General features: G+C 52.1%; 4 protein-coding genes across 5 annotated transcripts; 1 reads left to right on the top strand and 3 right to left on the bottom strand.

Moving 5' to 3' along the window:
* Nucleotides 1-556: 556 nt before the first annotated feature.
* Nucleotides 557-2,593, bottom strand: LOC105569640 (tryptophan--tRNA ligase, cytoplasmic). Of its 2 annotated transcripts, XM_012026266.1 has the most exons (4): nt 2,370-2,593; nt 2,061-2,277; nt 939-1,876; nt 557-876 (listed from the first exon to the last, which is right to left on the bottom strand). In XM_012026266.1, the coding sequence occupies exons 2-4, from the start codon at nt 2,185-2,187 to the stop codon at nt 715-717; spliced, it is 1,227 nt and encodes a 408-aa protein (XP_011881656.1). In that variant the 5' UTR covers nt 2,188-2,277; nt 2,370-2,593; the 3' UTR covers nt 557-714. The 2 variants fall into 2 exon arrangements, with proteins under 2 accessions (XP_011881656.1, XP_011881655.1); XM_012026265.1 differs by having other exon boundaries at nt 2,061-2,593.
* A 541-nt stretch (nt 2,594-3,134) lies between these two features.
* On the bottom strand, nt 3,135-4,669 carry LOC105569639 (26S proteasome non-ATPase regulatory subunit 9). Its single transcript, XM_012026264.1, has 4 exons — nt 4,302-4,669; nt 4,064-4,163; nt 3,789-3,982; nt 3,135-3,506 (listed from the first exon to the last, which is right to left on the bottom strand). The coding sequence occupies exons 1-4, from the start codon at nt 4,410-4,412 to the stop codon at nt 3,279-3,281; spliced, it is 633 nt and encodes a 210-aa protein (XP_011881654.1). The 5' UTR covers nt 4,413-4,669; the 3' UTR covers nt 3,135-3,278.
* Nucleotides 4,670-4,794: 125 nt separating this feature from the next.
* LOC105569638 (ADP-ribosylation factor 2) lies at nt 4,795-7,037 on the top strand. The gene has a single exon (XM_012026263.1). It carries the CDS (start codon nt 5,908-5,910, stop codon nt 6,448-6,450), a length of 543 nt encoding a protein of 180 aa, XP_011881653.1. The 5' UTR covers nt 4,795-5,907; the 3' UTR covers nt 6,451-7,037.
* A 632-nt stretch (nt 7,038-7,669) lies between these two features.
* LOC105569637 (zinc finger protein 598) lies at nt 7,670-12,232 on the bottom strand. The gene is made up of 3 exons (XM_012026262.1): nt 12,036-12,232; nt 10,922-11,472; nt 7,670-10,844 (listed from the first exon to the last, which is right to left on the bottom strand). The coding sequence occupies exons 2-3, from the start codon at nt 11,333-11,335 to the stop codon at nt 8,511-8,513; spliced, it is 2,748 nt and encodes a 915-aa protein (XP_011881652.1). The 5' UTR covers nt 11,336-11,472; nt 12,036-12,232; the 3' UTR covers nt 7,670-8,510.
* Nucleotides 12,233-17,326: the final 5,094 nt, after the last annotated feature.

Raw genomic sequence — 17,326 nt, 5'->3', positions numbered from 1 at the left:
AGCATTTATAATGCTTCGAAGACACTGATACATAGGACTCGACGACGCAATGATGCAAGGCGTTATATTGAAAACTTGGCTAGAAATCAAGAAAAATTTAAGATAAAGAAGTGGCGATCGTGGCGCAGAGGATTGTGCGCTGGTCTGGTAATCCGAAGACCCGGGTTCAAAACCAAACAAAAACATTGTTGGTTTTTCGTTCGATCGCCACATAGCGAGGTGGATATAGAGAGAGGTGTTATAAGAGGTTTGGAGCACGTTCCTTCAAAAACGCCTTGTAACCCTAAGGGGAATCAATAAAATGTTCAAACACAAATACACATTTCAAGAAATTCGCTCAATTATGTACGTTACAAGTCTCGTTTCGAAACCAGGGAGCCATTAATGAAAGTGAAATAGCAAACCCACCGGATGCAAAGGGTTAAACGTTTTACAGTTGGCAATCCTGCCGGTTGAATCAATTAAAATTTAATCGAAAAAGACGCTTACGAGATTGGAAATCTCCGGATTTTTCAACAAGGATGCGGGAGACTTCTCTTAATAATCGTGGCATATCGATAGAAAAATTAATTTAATCCTTCAACAGAGACGGTACTTGAAAAAGATCATAAAACGTGTCCTACAATAAATAGATTTAAATAGATATCTCCGGCAGAAGTAGGAGAATCCAGGAAACAATGCCTTGCGTAACTCGGTCGCATGCTCGCTACGCGGTTACTTCGACGCGAAGCCGAGGTCTCTAGGCACCATGAATCGCTTCATCACCTCGTCCGTCACTTTTCTCCTCGCATCCTGATGCGCGGCGACGAGTCGCTGCAGCACGTCGATCAGCTCCTTCTTCAGCTCGCCCGTCAAGATCTCCCCGCTGGTGTAGCCCTGGAAAATAAACGCAGCCGTTTGTACGCAGCCCCGGAGATTGAAGGCAACGAGGGACTGACCTTTCTGATTTGCTCCAATCGTTCGTCGTCCTCCAGGAAGAATCGCAGCCACTGATAGGATATGTCCACCTCGCAGTTCCCGCCGAGCTGCCTGTGCTCCTCCACGGTGGCCTGGCCGCCCGAGAACGCGTGCTTGTTGACCTTGTTCTTGATCTGCTTGGCGGTGTCCGTGAGGAATATCGCCGTGTTGCAGTCGCTCGCCGACATCTTCGTCTTGGAGCCCTGCAACGCCGGGAAGAAGGTGGCGTGCAGCAGGGCCGGCTTCGGGTAGCCCAGCCTGGGCGCCACGTCCCTCGTCATGCGGAAGTACGGGTCCTGATCGATCGCGCACGGTATCAGGCAGTGCGCCTTGGCGTCCTTGAAGATAAACTGGAACGAACTGGAGATGGCCGGCGCCGCTTGCGTGGCCGGAAACGCGATCTTGGCGATCGGATCGCTGTCGCCGAAGCCGAAGATGCCTTTCACCTGGTTGAACGTGACGCATCTCTGTATCCTGATCATATTCTGGTAAAACGCCGGGTTGTTGCCTATATGCTCCAGGTTGGAGAATATGAACGTCTTCTCAGGATTGAAGCCGCAGGCGATGATGTCCCTCGCGTTGGCGTACGCCAGCTTGATGGCGTCCTCTATCGTTATGTTCTTCCATATGGCCTTCTCGTCGTCCGTCAGCTGTATGACCAGCGGCACGTTGAACACGTCCTGCAGCCACTTGCAGAACATGAAGGGAATGAGGTGGCCCAGGTGCATCGCGTCGGAGCTCGGCCCTCTGCCTGTGTACAGGTAGAAGAATTTCCCTTGCTCGTAAAGATTCAGGATGGTGTGCATGTCTCTGTGGGAGAAGAATATGCCTCGCCTGAGAAAGTGGTGCGGTCTCTTGCCGGTGATCCTCTCGAATCTGGCCAACAGCTCGTCGTCTATCCTCGAACTTCCGAATTTCTCTGCGAAGGGAAAGAGAAGGGCTGGCTCACCAGAACAAAAGCAGAGGAGTGATCTACGGTGTGCTCAGAATATAACCTACAAATGCCCCGCGCACCCAAAAAATTTTATACTCGTTCATCGCGTGAACCGCGAGGACGGCCGATTCGGCGTCGTAAACTGCCTCGCGCGCGAGGCGCGACTTACTTATCAACTTGTCATAATCGATCCCGGTGTCGCTGACACTCGTCACCGTCCACGGCGTCACGACGTCCTCGTCCTCGGCGACGCCGTTCAGCGCGTGCTCCTCCACCTGCGCGACCCCCGTCGTCATGGTCTACCTCGTCGACGTTCCCTGCCCTCAGATTTCAAATGCGGTCGCGCGAAGATTCGCGTGGGCGACCCGACTCATTTGCGGCAACAGCTGCGGGAGCGCACCGTCGCGGTCAGTTTGCGCCCCTCGAGAGGTTATGTTCGTCACTCCGCCAAGGCCAAGCAGAGGCGACCACCGTTTACCTGATGCGCACGCAGGACGAACCGTGCCATTTCACCATAACTGTCGGGATGACGCAATCGCTGGCGTCGATTTCGCTCTTTCTTCGCGGCGGCCGAGCCCGCGAGGATCGCGCGATCACGCTGATCACGCATCGCCGACGGTCCGCGGCGAGCCGCGACTTTTATCTCCTGTCATCGCTCGTTTTTATCTACGCGCCCGCGAGCGCAGGATCCCGCGACTCGCGTCGCGGCCGCGCGACCGTTTCATCATTTTGCGCAAGCATAGCTTTCCTGCCGCGGGCATTTCCCCGGGCGATCGCTAGAAAACGATCGGAACGATGCGTCATCGTCCTGTCACGTTTTTGACGTCATTACATTTCCGTGAAAAACTTCCCGTGGAAGTATCGCAGCGGAACCTCGTTGGCAGCTTGCACGTGTCGCGAGCCGCTAGCGACACCTAGGACGCTACTAACTTCACCCTGCAACTACTGGGTGTAGAGAAAAACCTGAGAGCGGCCACCGAAAGTCTACAAGCTCACAGAACAGACGCGCCCCCTGACAAATAACGGTACACAAGCTGTGGTTCATGCTCATGTCCAAACTTTTCAGATGCATATATGAGATAAACAAGTAAATCAATCTATTGTTCTAAATAATACAAAGTCAGAACGATTGAAGTAACAATTAGGGCCAATTTCACGAACGTTGGTTAACCGTTAACGAGAGTTCAGTCAACTTCCTATTTTTTTCCATCTTGTTCTCCAAGATCTCAAATGAAACAAAGACTTGTAATAGCAAGACGAATATATTAAGAGTAATAACTTACAAAGGTACATTTATCGGTAAAGTAAGGTAATACATAAAAATAGTTTGCGGGTTAGAAAAATAGTTACATTGTCGCTCTCGGTTAGAACTGTATCCTCGACTACTTTATCTCTCGACTACTTCCACAGGTATCACGTTGCAACCCAGGAGACCCTTGCCGACCCAAGGACGCGGGGTTAATAACAGAACTATAACGTTTGAGCCGCGTCTGATCTTTACGTTGACCGTCTTGTATCTACTGTTCTCCACTAGCTTTCCGATGTCCGTCAAAGATTTGAAATTTCGGTAGTGAACAGATCCAAACTCCAATATCAGATCCTCGACCTGTATGCCCTGCAACAGAGAGAGACAGCGGTAGCTCTTACTTCTCGTGTCCGGCTAAGCAAGATGAGAAAATCACTTGTGCACAGATACACGCGACAGTAGAATTCAATCATGGTCTATTCAGACAAACTTGCATAAGTACATAAGCATACGCATAAAGAAGTTGATTTATCAATTTCCTTATGCACGCACTTGTGGCCCAATCAGATTCCTGACGCGTATGTTTACGCAAGTTTATCTAGACAGACCCTTAGAATCAGATTGCAAAGGAGCGCCGAGGCTAACGCGTACCGCAGTCTCCGCCGGCGAGCCAGGCGAGACCAGATTCACCCTGAGGAAAGGCTCCAGCGACTCCACCTCCGCCTCCTGATTGTCGGGTACATCGGGCAGCAGCTGCCCGGCGATACTCGATCCCACCAGTGCGTGGACTCTGTGCAATCCCTCCTCTATCTTCCTCATCAGGTCCTTGTGATCGTTCGTGAGACCTGCGTAAGGCGACAGCATATTATTACGAAAAAATGCATACACGTACGTGGAGGCAGCCGCTGTGGCACGTATTTACGCACATATTATTTTGTGCCTGGTGTGTCTCGCTTGGTAGACGTCGATGTCCTGCCGGGGATAGCCCTCGGAGTCCACCAGCGGCTCGTCCGTGCCGACGTGATTCTGCAATCGCGCGAAGAATGTAGGTACGCGGCTTTCAAAAATCTGACAGATCATGCTGCATCGAACCGAGGTCGGTATTCCGCGGCGGCGGCGACGTCACTCCCGCCGCTACGGTGTAAAACTATGGGCGATACGTACGGAATCTAAGACCTCCTTTAGGGCCCGCAGATCGGATTCGATCCTGTCTTTCTCCTTCATCAGTTGAAGGACGGTATCCTTTGCTTCCTGCAGCTCCATGTCGACCACCATTTTCGTTTTGGTCGCGCAGACGCGCAGCGCCCGATCGCGGAGCGCGTCGGCGGGTACGTGCGCGCGCGTCCTCGGGCCCCGCGTCAATTGTACCGGTTTTCACGAATTTTAGAGTTGTAACGAAAGTGGTTATAACGAAAGCGAATGCGAAAGTGAAAGAAAACATATCTTTTTGCGAAAGCGAAAGCGAATGCGAATGCGAAAGATCTTGTTTCTCTCTACTGAATGATATAATTGAAGTTAGGAAAAAATGTTATCTAATTAATAATCTAATAATAATTAAAAAATATTTCTAATTCAAATTATTGAATGAGAAATGCAAATTATTTATTTTAATTATAATCATATAAAATACATTATTGCAATGTAACACAGAACAGGAACGGAGATATATCACTTTCTAATAAAACAAAATAAACATTTTCTATCATTTCAGAATAAAATAAAGCTCTAAAATATTGTAGGTTAGGTTAGAGTTCTACGTGCGGGCCGGACAAAATCTTTCGCTAAAACTTTCGCATAATTAGTTGCGAAAGCGAAAGCGAAAGCAAGAGTCTAAAATGATGCGAAAGTCTCGCTTTCGCATATGCGAAAGCGAATATTCGTTACAACCCTAATTTTTATATACACGTGTGTATACTTATATTCTGCACATCGTTTCATTCGTGTATTATCATATGTTATTTTACGCAACGCGATCGTCTCGTACGCGAGTTATCAACATTTATCAATCGCGTTTAAGCAATTGCCGCGATAATCACATGGTTGATTTCTACGGTGATTCGTCGAGACGAGTCACGCGTAATTTGAAAAGAAAACGCGATAAGGGGATTACACATACAAATTATTAGTCAGTTCCGATACGTACGTACACGTCCAAAAGCGATAATACATTTTTTAGCAATCAAACTCGGATGAAGACACTTTTCAAATTGTCGCGCGGTAAAGGCTGGCAACGTTGCGCGGCAAACTTCTCGCCCATTCGTTGCGCGACGGGGATGGCCGCGCTTTGTCGAACTCCGCCGACGGACCGCACGCGACTCTGACGCGGACTCCGGGGGGAAAAAAAAAAGAAGACGTACGAAGCGCAGCGCGGTATCCGATCGTCGGGTCGTCCCGACCTCGTCCAGAGTACGATTCCCCGAGCGCCGAGGCGGTTCCCTCGACTCCCGGGTGGCGCGTGGCGTGCGTGGCGAATCTTGCCAACTATTTCCGGCGGGGCACGCCGACCGCAAGGTGACGTTTGCTGCTGACCGAGAGGTGTGAGTCGTGCTGCCGGAGAGAACTGTCGAGGGGCGAGAGGGCGAAGAGTCCGTTGCACACGTCAGGCTGACGAAACCCGAGGCGGACCTACGCAGTTCGCTTTGTGTCCCGGCTCGCCCGTTCCGGATCCTCGCCGCGGAGCAGCGCAAGGCAACGGGAGAGCTCCGTCTCCCTCGGCTCCCCTCGCAGGTGTTCCGCGCGTAGTGTCGGCGCCCGCGCCTCCCCGCGAAAGATGGGTCTGACGATCAGCAGCCTGCTCACCCGGCTGTTCGGTAAGAAGCAGATGCGGATACTGATGGTGGGCCTGGACGCCGCCGGCAAGACCACCATACTCTACAAGCTCAAGCTCGGCGAGATCGTCACGACGATACCCACGATCGGCTTCAACGTCGAGACGGTCGAGTACAGGAATATCTGCTTCACCGTGTGGGACGTGGGCGGCCAGGACAAGATCCGGCCGCTCTGGAGGCACTACTTCCAGAACACCCAGGGCCTCATCTACGTGGTGGACAGCAACGACCGCGAGCGCATCAGCGAGGCGGAGCGCGAGCTGGCGAACATGCTCAAGGAGGACGAGCTGCGGGACGCGGTGCTGCTGGTGTTTGCCAACAAGCAGGACCTGCCTAACGCCATGTCCGCCGCCGAGCTCACCGACAAGCTGGGCCTCAACTCGCTACGGGGACGCCACTGGTACATCCAGAGCACCTGCGCCACGCAGGGCCACGGCCTCTACGAGGGCCTCGACTGGCTGAGCAACGAACTGGCCAAAAAGTGATAGCGCACCCTCATCGCATCCGGCACTCTCGAGGACCAGCACTCATTCGTCGAGTACGGACGTGGGCTCACCCGGCAGCTTCCACCTTTGTCAAATTGTTATCGATCTAATGTCTATCGCGTACGTTTTAACAGCCGCCGCGTTCACAAATTGCTTACAGATATCGAAATGCAGGGATCGAGGGATATAGATGACTCGGTGGTCACCGCACGCGGACGATGCTCCGGGAGCGAGACTTGTTTCACTAAAGGATCGCGATACGGATGGTCCTTGCGTTGCTAAGAGTATACATACGTTGTACATAGTCCTAAGTTCTTTCACACATACCTGTCATTTGCCAAGCGATTTCTAATTTTGCCCTTTGATGCGCCGAGTGACCAGGTCGCCGTCTCCATCAGTCAATTTTCAACCGTGTGCGTGGAAGAGATTTAGGCTGACGATAGAGAACGATCCGTAAACGCTTAAGACTGTCTTGGGTCCGGTTTCTCCAACGTCGCTTTAATCTTGGCTTAAACTCTGTCTTTGTCTCTTTCGAACTGTTATTTTGGAAAGAGACAGACGTGAATTAAACCAAGATTAACGTTGAGCGAATTTTGGTGAAACCGGACCTTAGTCGCAGACGCGAGGCAAGGCAGAGAAGAACGTAAGTCATATACAATAGCCTTTCACGACCTACGTTTGTCCCTGCCTTGCCTCACGTCTACGACCGAGACAGTCTTAAGCGGTCTCTGCCACCAGCCTTATTTATATTTATAAAAAAAACGAAGCCGTCGGGTTATCACAATGCGTTTTCTACTTTGATCCGTGTCCCCGTGCTACTCACGAAGAATGATATGCGATGTATTATGTGATGTTACACACACACACACAGGTCGTTTGCACTTTCCTGTTCTTCTAGGTGTAAGCAAATCTTTGAGATAAGTAATTGCTAACTTGCATAAGGCTTTACAGATAAGTAAACGAGTAACTTTAATGCTGCGAAAGGAAATTAAACTTAAATGAGGTTCACGAACCGCGATTTTCCTTTTTAATAAAGATAGGCATATAAATTGTAAGGGATATGTTTAGAAAACCATTGTCACAATAAATCCTAAACATACATAGAAAAATAATACGCATAAACGTCGAACAATTTTTGGCACCTCACGAAGTCACGACAGAACGGGAGAAAGAAATTGAACTGGACGAGAGGGGGGGGGGGGATAGTGCTAGTTGTCGGTCGCTCATCAAAATCATGTATTGTCGTGTTAACTAAATGTACAACTTTGTTACGGTACAAAACAGTACGGTAATGCTACGAGTACTGTATAATGTATAACGTATCAAACGGTTTGTTAAAGTATGGTGTTACTCTTTTTTTTTTCGCACATAGCACAGCAATCGCTATTCCGTCTCTATCTCGAGAGGCATCGCAAATAAATTATAGGAAGGAACGCTTCTATTTACGAATCTTATGTACACGGTCATAAAATACAGCGGTGGAAGTGGGTAATCGTTGAAACCACCACGTGCGCGACACGATTATACATTAACACACGCATACGTCCGCCCTTTAACTTGTAACACTTTTTTTTTCTCTTGCATTCGGTACAAGACCCTACTTTTCGTAGTTTATCATAGAAAAAAATATTTCACGTCCTCTTTATCGCGCGCCGGTTCTTCGTTAGCGTTACATCATTGATACAACCGTCTGTTAAAGCTCTCTAAGGTATATATTACATACAATATCCTTTTTCTCTTAATCCCGGTCGGTGTTGCCTCGCAACTCGCTCAACAGGTGTCAATTCTATTGCGAATGGTCAACGCTAGTTTTACGCATATGCTTTTTTTTTTCTTTTACACTAAGGATCGATTGACTCTTGGAATAAATATTACGTATTACGCTCGTGCTATACGTGTCGGATAAACGCAACGCAGACTCGACCTCGGTACGGCGGTATAAAAACGGGAGCGTTATATGTACAACCGTTTGCAACAGTTGGGCGAGCGGATGCTCGGCTCGCCCCGGGGCCTCCGGAACGGCGGGCACGACGACGATCGATGAGGGAGGGGTAATTGACTCATTTACGTACCCACGTGTTCTTCGGCGGCGGCGTGTTGCTCTTGCCCAACGCCGGGAAGTGGTTCTCGAGGGTGTGGCTGGACATGTGCGTCCGAAAGTCCGAGCCACTCTTGAGAACCTGGCCACACGTGGCGCACATCTCCAGCCCCCTCGCCTTGCCGCCCGCCTCCCTCTTGTGCACCTTGAACAGCTCCTGCTGCTTCGCGACGTCCGGCAGCAGCGCCAGGAGCTCGGGGAACACGCTCTCGAAAGCGTTGGCGCCCATGACCTCGCGACAGTGCGTGTAATACTCCTGGGCGTCGCAGGTGCCGGCGCGAAAGAGGCCGCTCACGTAGCGGAACTCCTCGATCTTGTCCTGCTCGACGAGGACCGCGTTGAGCTTCGCCACCAGGCACGTGTTGCGCTTCTGGAAATCGGGCGGCGAGACGTAGGCGTGAGCCGCCGCGCGCTTGCCGCTGTTGTCCGGCAGAATCGAGTAGCTCTCGCCGGAGCTGTTCGTGAACGTCAGGCCGTTGCCGCCGTGCAGTCCGTCCATGCTGTTGTACTTGATGGAGAAACCGGGCGGCGGTAGGGTCGGCGAGGCGAAGCCGGGCGGCGGGTTCGTGAAGCCTGGCGGCCTGCTGCTCGTGTTACCCAGCGCGGGAAAGTCCTCCGTCCGCTGGACGTTGTTGTTGGTCGTGTTCAGGCTGTCTATCTTCAGCTCGCTGCGCTTTCTCTGCTTCTCCCCGTTCGCGGAGCCGTTGCCTCCGCTTCTGGACCCGGTATTTATGACGGTCGTCGCGATCCCCAAACTTCCTTCCGCGTTGCTCTTGTTTTTCCTCTTGTCCTTCTTGCTCGCGTGCTCCGGCTCCTTGGAGTTTCTGGACACGTTGTTGGTATCCTGCGTGGCTCGCGAGACCTCCTTCGAAGTGACGCGAGCGTTGCCCGAGTCACCGGCCAGTTTGATGTCCCTCTTGGTTACAACTGTATTTACATTCGATTTGGAGCCGCTGGACTCGTTACCGCTCGAACTGTTGCCGCTTGAAGCCTGCTTCGTTTTTTTCTTCTTCGTCTTGCCCTTCGTCTGGTCCGTCGTTTTCGCGTTGTTGCTAGCGCTGGAACCCTGGACGTTGCTGGCGTTCTGTCCCCACGACGGCACTACCGTGATTACAGATTGCTTTTTCGACTTGGACGACTTGGACAGGCTCGGAAAGTCCTCGCCGGATCGAATGGGCGGCGCCGACGGTATCGAGGGCGGCGGCGCGACTTTCTTAGACTTGGGCGCGTTCGCCGGGGCCGATTTGGAGCAGGTCCACTGCAGGACTTCCTTCCACTGAGTCGAATTGGCAGTACTGGTAGACGGCTCGGAGCTGCCCAGGGCGGGGAAATCGGAATCTATCGACAGCTGCGCGGGGCGTATCCTGATGTTTGGCCCAGACACCCTGGTGGTGACGGTGCCGTTGGGTTCGTGGTTCACCTGAATGGAGACGTTCGAAGACGCGGTGCCCTTCTGGCACTGCGGCAAACCGCTGGAGCCCGTGGCGTTGCTGCTGCTGCTGCTGGAAACGCTAAAGTTGACAGTTTTCGAGATACCGGGCCCGGACGAGTCCGGGCCTAACGCAGGAAAGTTCTCGTCCGTTACCGCGAGCGGTTGATTCCTCACGGTGCTGCGAATCGTCACGTTGCCTCTGCTCTTGGGCTGAGGTAAGGTGGGTACGGCGCTACCGCCCAACGTGGGAAACTCGTCCGTGCTTTGAACGTCGACGGACGGCTGCCGCACGAAGGTGGGCTCGTTGCTGGACGCGAACGAATTGGAGCCGCTGGGCGTCGGGCCCTGCTGGTAATCCCTGGAACCGTAATCCCTGCTGTTGTAATCCCTCGCGCTCCTCGACGTGGACGCGCCCAGCATACCCCTCCTGTTCATTCGATTCTCGCCGCGCGGCGCCAAGGTGAACTCCAGCTCTAACGTTCTCGCCTGCTTGGCGGCGGCTTTGCTCAACTGCTTACCGTGGACGCTGGCCTTGTGCGCCTTGAGATCAATGTCAGTCCGAAAAACACTCGTAAACTTCTCCTCCGCGCACACCCCCTCCTCGCACAGGTAGTGCTCCTGCCGGAAGTGGTCTCTGAGATAGTCGTAGGAGCTGTAATACTGATGCAGACCGTCCGCGTCGCAGAAGTGACAGTACAGATGGTCGCGCCTCAGATGCCGGTACAGCTCGTCGTTGTCCATGTACCGCTGGTCGCAAAACTCGCAGAGGGGATGGCCCTTGTGGCTCTTGTCGTCGACGTCACCTTTCCTCCGGTGCGTGGCTAAACTCGATCTCGTGTAACAGCGTCTTTCGTGCGAAAATATCTGTGGGAAGCGAACGACCAGTTAGAATAGTCACGCGAGATCGTCGAGTCGATCGACGCCCCAAACGCAGCCCCTACCTTCAAGTTCTCTACGCACAAGTCACAGTAATGCAGCTCGTGTCGGTGTCGCATGTGCTCTTTTAAACTATTGAAACTGCTAAAGACCATCTTCTCCTTACATATCGAGCAGGTGTTGGCCAGCAGCTCCGTGAACTTTTCCTGAATGTCCAGGCTACTGAAGTAGATGTCGTACCGGGTGTCCAGTAGATTGGTGCCGGTCAGGCCGTGGAAGGGTTTGATCTCCCGCGTGAACACAACCTTGGGCAGATCCTGGCGGCAGATCGGGCACTCGTTCTGCCGACAGAGCACCCTCATCCGTGTGCTGCACTCGTAACACACGGGATGCTCGCACATGCCGACACTGTAGATGTCGACATTCTTGTAGCACACCACGCAGGTGTTATTGTTAAAGCTGTCACTGCTCCCGGACATCCTAGCGGCAGGAACTAAGCTCTCCCTCCTTGTCACGCAGTATCGCTGGCTGAGGTATCTCGTTCGACCGAGATCCAAGACTTTTCCCTGCGAACGGCTGCTTTTCACCGACAGGTCTCTCCGCGGCACACAAACTCCTAAAACAGAACACAACGTTAAGGACGGTGCGCTCGCAAGAGGAAGGAAGGAGAGGGAGAAGGGGGAGACAGGAAAAAAAACAGAGAGGCGGGGGGCTATCATCCGCACGGTCAGTCAGACGTGGTCGCACACGTATCGGCCCGCGGTCGACGTCACGCGACGAAATCCTCGAAAATATCCGAACTGGCCGCGAGTCCTCCTGCGCCGGGACTCGTCGGACTTGCTGGACGCGGTTCCTCCGAAAATAGATAACGGCCTCGGAATTGGCAGCGGTTTCAGCAGATGGCAGAATCTCGCTCTCGGCGCGGCCGAGGTTATTGCAAGCGTGAGTTGAGGCTCTCTCGCTCTCTTTCTCTCTCTCTCGTTCTCGGGCGCGAGACAAACGATCGGTAGGGCGTTCTATATCCTCGCGGCCGCGCGGAACGGAAACCCTCGCGCGGAAAGACGATCGTCAGGCGAGAAGAGAGAGCGCGGAAAAAAAGAGGGAATGCGCGAGGGAGACGGAGACAGATGGACTCGACCGACCTCGGTCGAAAAAGGACCCGGGACCGAATGATCCTACCTGCTGCGGCTCCGTACTTGCGGCACGTACGTAACGTGTCGCGCGCCGACGGCGGAAAGCGCGGCGGCCGACGGAGATTGCGTCGCGCGGATCCGGAAGCGGTGCCGTAACGTCGTCCTCGCTTCGGTAATCTCGGTACACACGGCGCATTCGTATTCTCGCGTCACTCGGCGGCGGCGGCGGCGACTGCGGCGGCGGCTGCGGTGACGGCGACGTCGGCGACGGCGGTACGTACCGATCGGCGATATTGGACGGGAGACGCGTCTTCGTCCGAATTGGACGCTGATCGCGACAGCGCGGGAACGCGGTAACGCGGGAACGCTAGTTCCCGGCCGAGAGTCGCCGCGACGAGAAAGAAAAGAAGGACGAAACAAACGCGCGGCAACTTTCTGACTCGTGGCTGCGACGCGGAGTCGCTTTTACCGACGGCCGCGTGGCACTCGCGACATTAGCGCGAGATGGAAATATCGGAATCTGTCGATCGACGGTTGACCGCAGAGACAGTATCGATCGGCGCGGTAGCAGGTGCTATCTGCACGGAGATCTGCGCGACACAAACGCGAAATTGTGATTGCATCATATTTGATCATAACACATACAATATCTTATATCCGGTTCCATGCCGATTAGCCGCTAACCCCGATAAACCCCGGTTTCTTTCCCTGCCGTCGCGTCGTACAGGCCGTTGCGAAATTTACCGTCCTTTCTTTCGATCGCAGACTATTATTGGACGCTCTCCAACGCGGATGTCGAGGTGTCTCGTAATTTTTGAACCGGGGACGATCGCGAAAGAAAGAAAGGAGGAAGAAACAGAAACCAACGTTATTTAGTCGGCGTCAAGCGACTTTCATCTCAACTCGTCATCTCGCTTCGAGGATAGTTGAATGTTAAAAACTTGGCGTTCGGGACATCTCGTCGAGGCTCGAGCCTCGACACGCTTAATTATATCGCGGCAGAAGAAGGAAAAAAAGGGGGAAAAGAAAATTCTTTGCAGAGTCGCGCGCGAGATCGACGAAGAATGTCTCGACTTCCTCCCTGCCGGCGGTTCCCCGTGTCGCAACGCCGGAAGATTGCGCAAGGATTCGAACTACTTTTGCGCGCGCAGGCGCTCGCTCGAGAGATCCTTCGCGGCGCGAGACCGGACGGCTTTGCATGCGATAATGAACGCGTGGTGACGTAAGCAATCCCGTCGCGCGCGCCGAGTCCCTTAATATCCGATCCGAGAAAACGCACAAACAATTATTTATCGATTCAAGGCAGTCCTCTTTCGGTTTTTACGCGCGCCGCGAACTGAGTTGACCGCGCTGAGGCAGTCTTTCTCTCTCTCTCTCTTTCTCCCTTCCTGTGTTTATTAATCGAGAACGTATCTGTCGTGTGACGACACGTGTGCTCGACAGGGCACGAGATAGCGAAGAGCGACAGTGTCGTAACGAGGTGAGCGTGCACTTGCGGCGCTTAACCTATCGATCGCGCAATCGCGACCGCGCGATTTACGGCGCGATCGATAACGATCAACCGTACGTTCGCCGTTGCGGCAAAGGATCTCTTGCGGCCGCTCTTATCGATAAAAGAGGATTCAGAATATGAGCCAAAGAAATGAACATAGTACTCTTGCGTCCCGGTGGATCATTAAAGGGTTAAGGCTGGTTTATGCAAGGTCGTAACCCGTTAACTTATGCCGGAATCGGTAAAAATCAACCAATTACGGTCCACTATTCTCCTGACTTTTAACGGTGAGCCTCGACGAATCTCCCTTAAGCCCATATCAGACTACGGATTGAGATTGGGATTAGATTGAAACTTGACCAATCAGAGTAAAGTTCAATCTCAAAGTTAAACCAATTAGAGTAAAAGTCACTAAATTTGAGATTAGTAAACTTCACTCCGATTGGTCAAATTTCAATCGAGTCTCACGCTGAAAAATGGGACCGTCAACGAAATCACTCATCTCCATGAAAATCTTTCGTCAATCTCGCGAGCCAATGTCTTTATCTCAACATACTTTGCGATCTTTTAATCATCTACAAAATGTTATATTTTTACTTCTCAAGGAGAAGCTTCTCCAGGCTCGCTTCTTAATCGATTGGTCATCTTTCTCTCTCCTCCGGCCACTATCGGTACGAACTGGATTCGTATCTACATGATCAGCAGCACGACAAATCTTGCGCGATACGCGCGATAATGCAGTCGTCTTCTTCCCCCGGTAAAGGAATAATCGCCGTGTTTTGATATAATTCTCCCAATACATCACATAAACTGTATTTCTAATAGCGAATTCGGTTGCTTGCACTAGTGCGCACTGAGTGAACACTTAAGGCTCGTTTACAGTCAATTCTTATATCAAAGGTTCGTCTTAGATATCCCTCGAAACATTTCTGAGCCAGAAAACTGATGTGTAGAGCATCCGTGCGGATAATTTTTTTTAGTAATACTTTTCAACGTGTCTTTAAGACGAGGTGAAACATAAGAATTGACTGTGAACGAGCCTTAGTGTGCACTCAGTGCGCACAAGTGCAAGCAACCGAATTCGCTATGATACATGACAATGCAGCGTTCGCGTTGATCGCGTGAGAAAAGGCAACACCGTCAATACCGTGGAACTGTCGCTCGTTATCGCGAGTTAAACGGAGGAAATCACGGAAAGGCCGCGGACAGCGCTTTGCATTCTCCAGGTAATCTCGGCTTTGTCCGCGAGTGACACACGCTCGTTTACGTCGTCTAAGGTCACGTGCGTGTTCCGACCTCGCGCGCGCGCGAGCGACGACGGGATCCCGGCATTCCCGGCGCGTTCTCGGGCGATCCGCGAAACGGGCCAGTTTGTCGTCGTGAGGCGCACGCGATCATCGATGCCCCGAGGTGGTTCTCGTGCCGCGGAAACGATGTCCCGCGCGCCCGTGTCCTCGTTGACGCTCGGCGGCACGTCCGAAAAAACGTCACGCGGCGCGCGACGCGACGCGACGCCGGCGCCGGCGCGAGCGTGCGCGCCGCGACCGCGCGGCAGTAGATCCGACGCTTTCCGCCCGGGCGGACTTTGACGCGCGTTGTCGCGAGCTGCCAGCGTGTGCGGGCGCATGCGCGCGCGCGAGATCTCGCGTTTACGCGTCCGCGGAGGGAGCCGAGGGAGCCGAGCGAGGCAGGTGGAAGCGGGCCGATTCCGCTCGCGCAAAGAGGCGGCGGAAAGAAGCGGAAGGAATTGCCCTCGCGCCGCCGCCGCCGCCGCGAGAGATTCGTCAGCATGGCGAGCGCGCGCGCGCGCGTCCCCGACACAAACGCACAACAGGTGTCACTTGCGCCGGGCGCCGTCGCTGACTGAGAACGGTGTGCGCGTGGCGAAAACGGACGGGCAACGGGGGGCGCCGCGATCGCCGAGCGGCCCAATCAGGTTAGACCTCTCTTCCTCCCTTTTCTCTCGTTCTCACTCTCCGTCGTCTACTCGTCGACGCAGCGTGGAGCCGGAACGAAGGCCCGACGCACGAAAAAATTTAAGCGGTAAAACTTGAGAGTTGAGGGAAATGGCCAATGGCTGCCGAAAATGCAGGCAGCCATTTTGAAACTTGAGCGGTGCTGAAAATTCCGATTGGTTGAAGTTCTTACATCTTTTGGGTCTCAAGGCCCGGACACACGAACAGACTGAAGCAGCGAAACTTAAGACTTGAGAATTTCACACCAATCGGATTTTTCAGCACTACTTAAGTTTCAAAATGGCCGATTACGTTCTCGACAGTCATTGGTGATTTTAAGTTAAGCCTCAAGTTTTACTGCTTAAGTGTTTTCGTGTGTTCGGGCCTTTGCTGTTCAAGTTTTACATTTTCGGCTTGCCAAGCCGATCGCTGCGATATTAAGGAGGGCGAGAAGAACATGCAGAGTGTCAGAAAGAGTGTGTGTCCCTTTCAAAAGGAACTTCAAGGCACGTTTGAAATGAAACTTGTTGAAATCCGGTTAGAATAACGCCCGGGGACAACACGTTGGATTAGATTACTCCGCTCTCCCGATAGGAGAATCGCGCGATAAGCGATTAATTGGACAGAGATCGATTGCGGCGCGTCGGGTTACTCGGCATTTTATCGGATCCGTCTTTTGAAATATCTCGAGTTCGTTGGAAACGCCTTTGGCTTTCCAGACTTGTCCCGACGCGACGACTATTCAACGGCGGCGACTTAATCCTCTTTGCATGATCGGGATTGCGCACAATAGAAACGCGCAGCTGCGTTTATTGCGCACGCTCGTTCCTCGGTGATTTTTTTAAATAACGAACTGTTCTCCGTTGAATACGCCTCCGAATGGGCGTCGCTTTGTGTCCTGTTCCATGAAAGAATCATCGGACAATATCGCGAATCAGCCTGAAATATAGATATTAGTAAATGCTACCGAGTGAAAACTGACGTTTAAAACTACTTTTGTTGTACTGAGCTTTGCGATTTATACGAACGCATTGTTTTCTCGTATTCACACGCTGCAATATATATTTTTGAAATAGAAGGTTAGTGTCTCTGCTTCATGTTTCGATTGAAACACTAAACTGCCTTTGCTTTCTTGTCGTCGAAAGATTTTCGATAGGGGAATTTCTGAAAGATATTCGAAAGTGGCAAGGTACCGAACGAGATTATCGATAAGCGTGGAAACGGAAGAGCCAAATGCGTGTTCAGATCATCGCCCACGCAATCAGTTCATAGAATTTCGTACAATTATCAGCGTCGTACAATTATCACATAAGTAGGCACAGCCGAGAATTAATCAACGTCTTATCAGTCAGAGAGAACGAACTGGTTGTTTCTCGATTCGAGTTCGCTCAATCCGAATTGAGAACTAGCGCAACGAGGCAAGAATGCGGAGAGGAGGAGCGTGACAACCTACTAATTTGTTCGCGCTCTTTTTATCTAAACCGATTTCTTCGCTCTCTCGTCTTAACGACACCTCGGGGATGATCCGGGGATGAAAGGCGAAACGTTTCGAGTCCAATGTAATACCCGCGAATAAAGCTGTCTCTATAGTCGCGGAAACTGAAATAGTATAGACTATCGCGATATTTTTTTCAATCTAGAACGTTCAATTTTATGGCCGTTACGTTACGTCGCATCTCTAATTTCAGCGCGGTCAGATATTACGTATTCACTGGGAAGCGTTACAAAACTTTCTAGATGAATCGCAAGTCGATTCGTATTTATAACCCGACTATTTCAGGCGTTTTAATTTTAACTTGTTTAGATCGCGCCTTCTCCCTGTTGCTGTCTGTTTATACCCGCCAAAAGAGAAAGAGAGAGAGAGAGAGAGGGGGGGTGGAGGGAGAGAAA

Source organism: Vollenhovia emeryi, unplaced genomic scaffold (genome assembly GCF_000949405.1).
Source record: "Vollenhovia emeryi isolate VEMERY1.0 unplaced genomic scaffold, V.emery_V1.0 DF939123.1, whole genome shotgun sequence".
Lineage (NCBI taxonomy): Eukaryota > Metazoa > Arthropoda > Insecta > Hymenoptera > Formicidae > Vollenhovia > Vollenhovia emeryi.
Note: the sequence above shows the minus strand (reverse complement) of the source record. Positions and strands in the feature narration are given on the sequence as shown.

Coding starts and splice junctions, on each gene's coding strand:
- LOC105569639 (XM_012026264.1), bottom strand. CDS start 4,412: ATGGTGGTCGACATGGAGCTGCAGGAAGCAAAGGATACCGTCCTTCAA. Junction 4,164..4,301: donor TAAAGGAGGTCTTAGATTCC/GTACGTATCGCC, acceptor GCGCGATTGCAG/AATCACGTCGGCACGGACGA. Junction 3,983..4,063: donor CACCAGGCACAAAATAATAT/GTGCGTAAATAC, acceptor CGCCTTACGCAG/GTCTCACGAACGATCACAAG.
- LOC105569638 (XM_012026263.1), top strand. CDS start 5,908: ATGGGTCTGACGATCAGCAGCCTGCTCACCCGGCTGTTCGGTAAGAAG.
- LOC105569637 (XM_012026262.1), bottom strand. CDS start 11,335: ATGTCCGGGAGCAGTGACAGCTTTAACAATAACACCTGCGTGGTGTGC. Junction 10,845..10,921: donor TGTGCGTAGAGAACTTGAAG/GTAGGGGCTGCG, acceptor CGCTTCCCACAG/ATATTTTCGCACGAAAGACG.
- LOC105569640 (XM_012026265.1), bottom strand. CDS start 2,187: ATGACGACGGGGGTCGCGCAGGTGGAGGAGCACGCGCTGAACGGCGTC. Junction 1,877..2,060: donor CGATTATGACAAGTTGATAA/GTAAGTCGCGCC, acceptor TTCCCTTCGCAG/AGAAATTCGGAAGTTCGAGG. Junction 877..938: donor GATTGGAGCAAATCAGAAAG/GTCAGTCCCTCG, acceptor TTTATTTTCCAG/GGCTACACCAGCGGGGAGAT.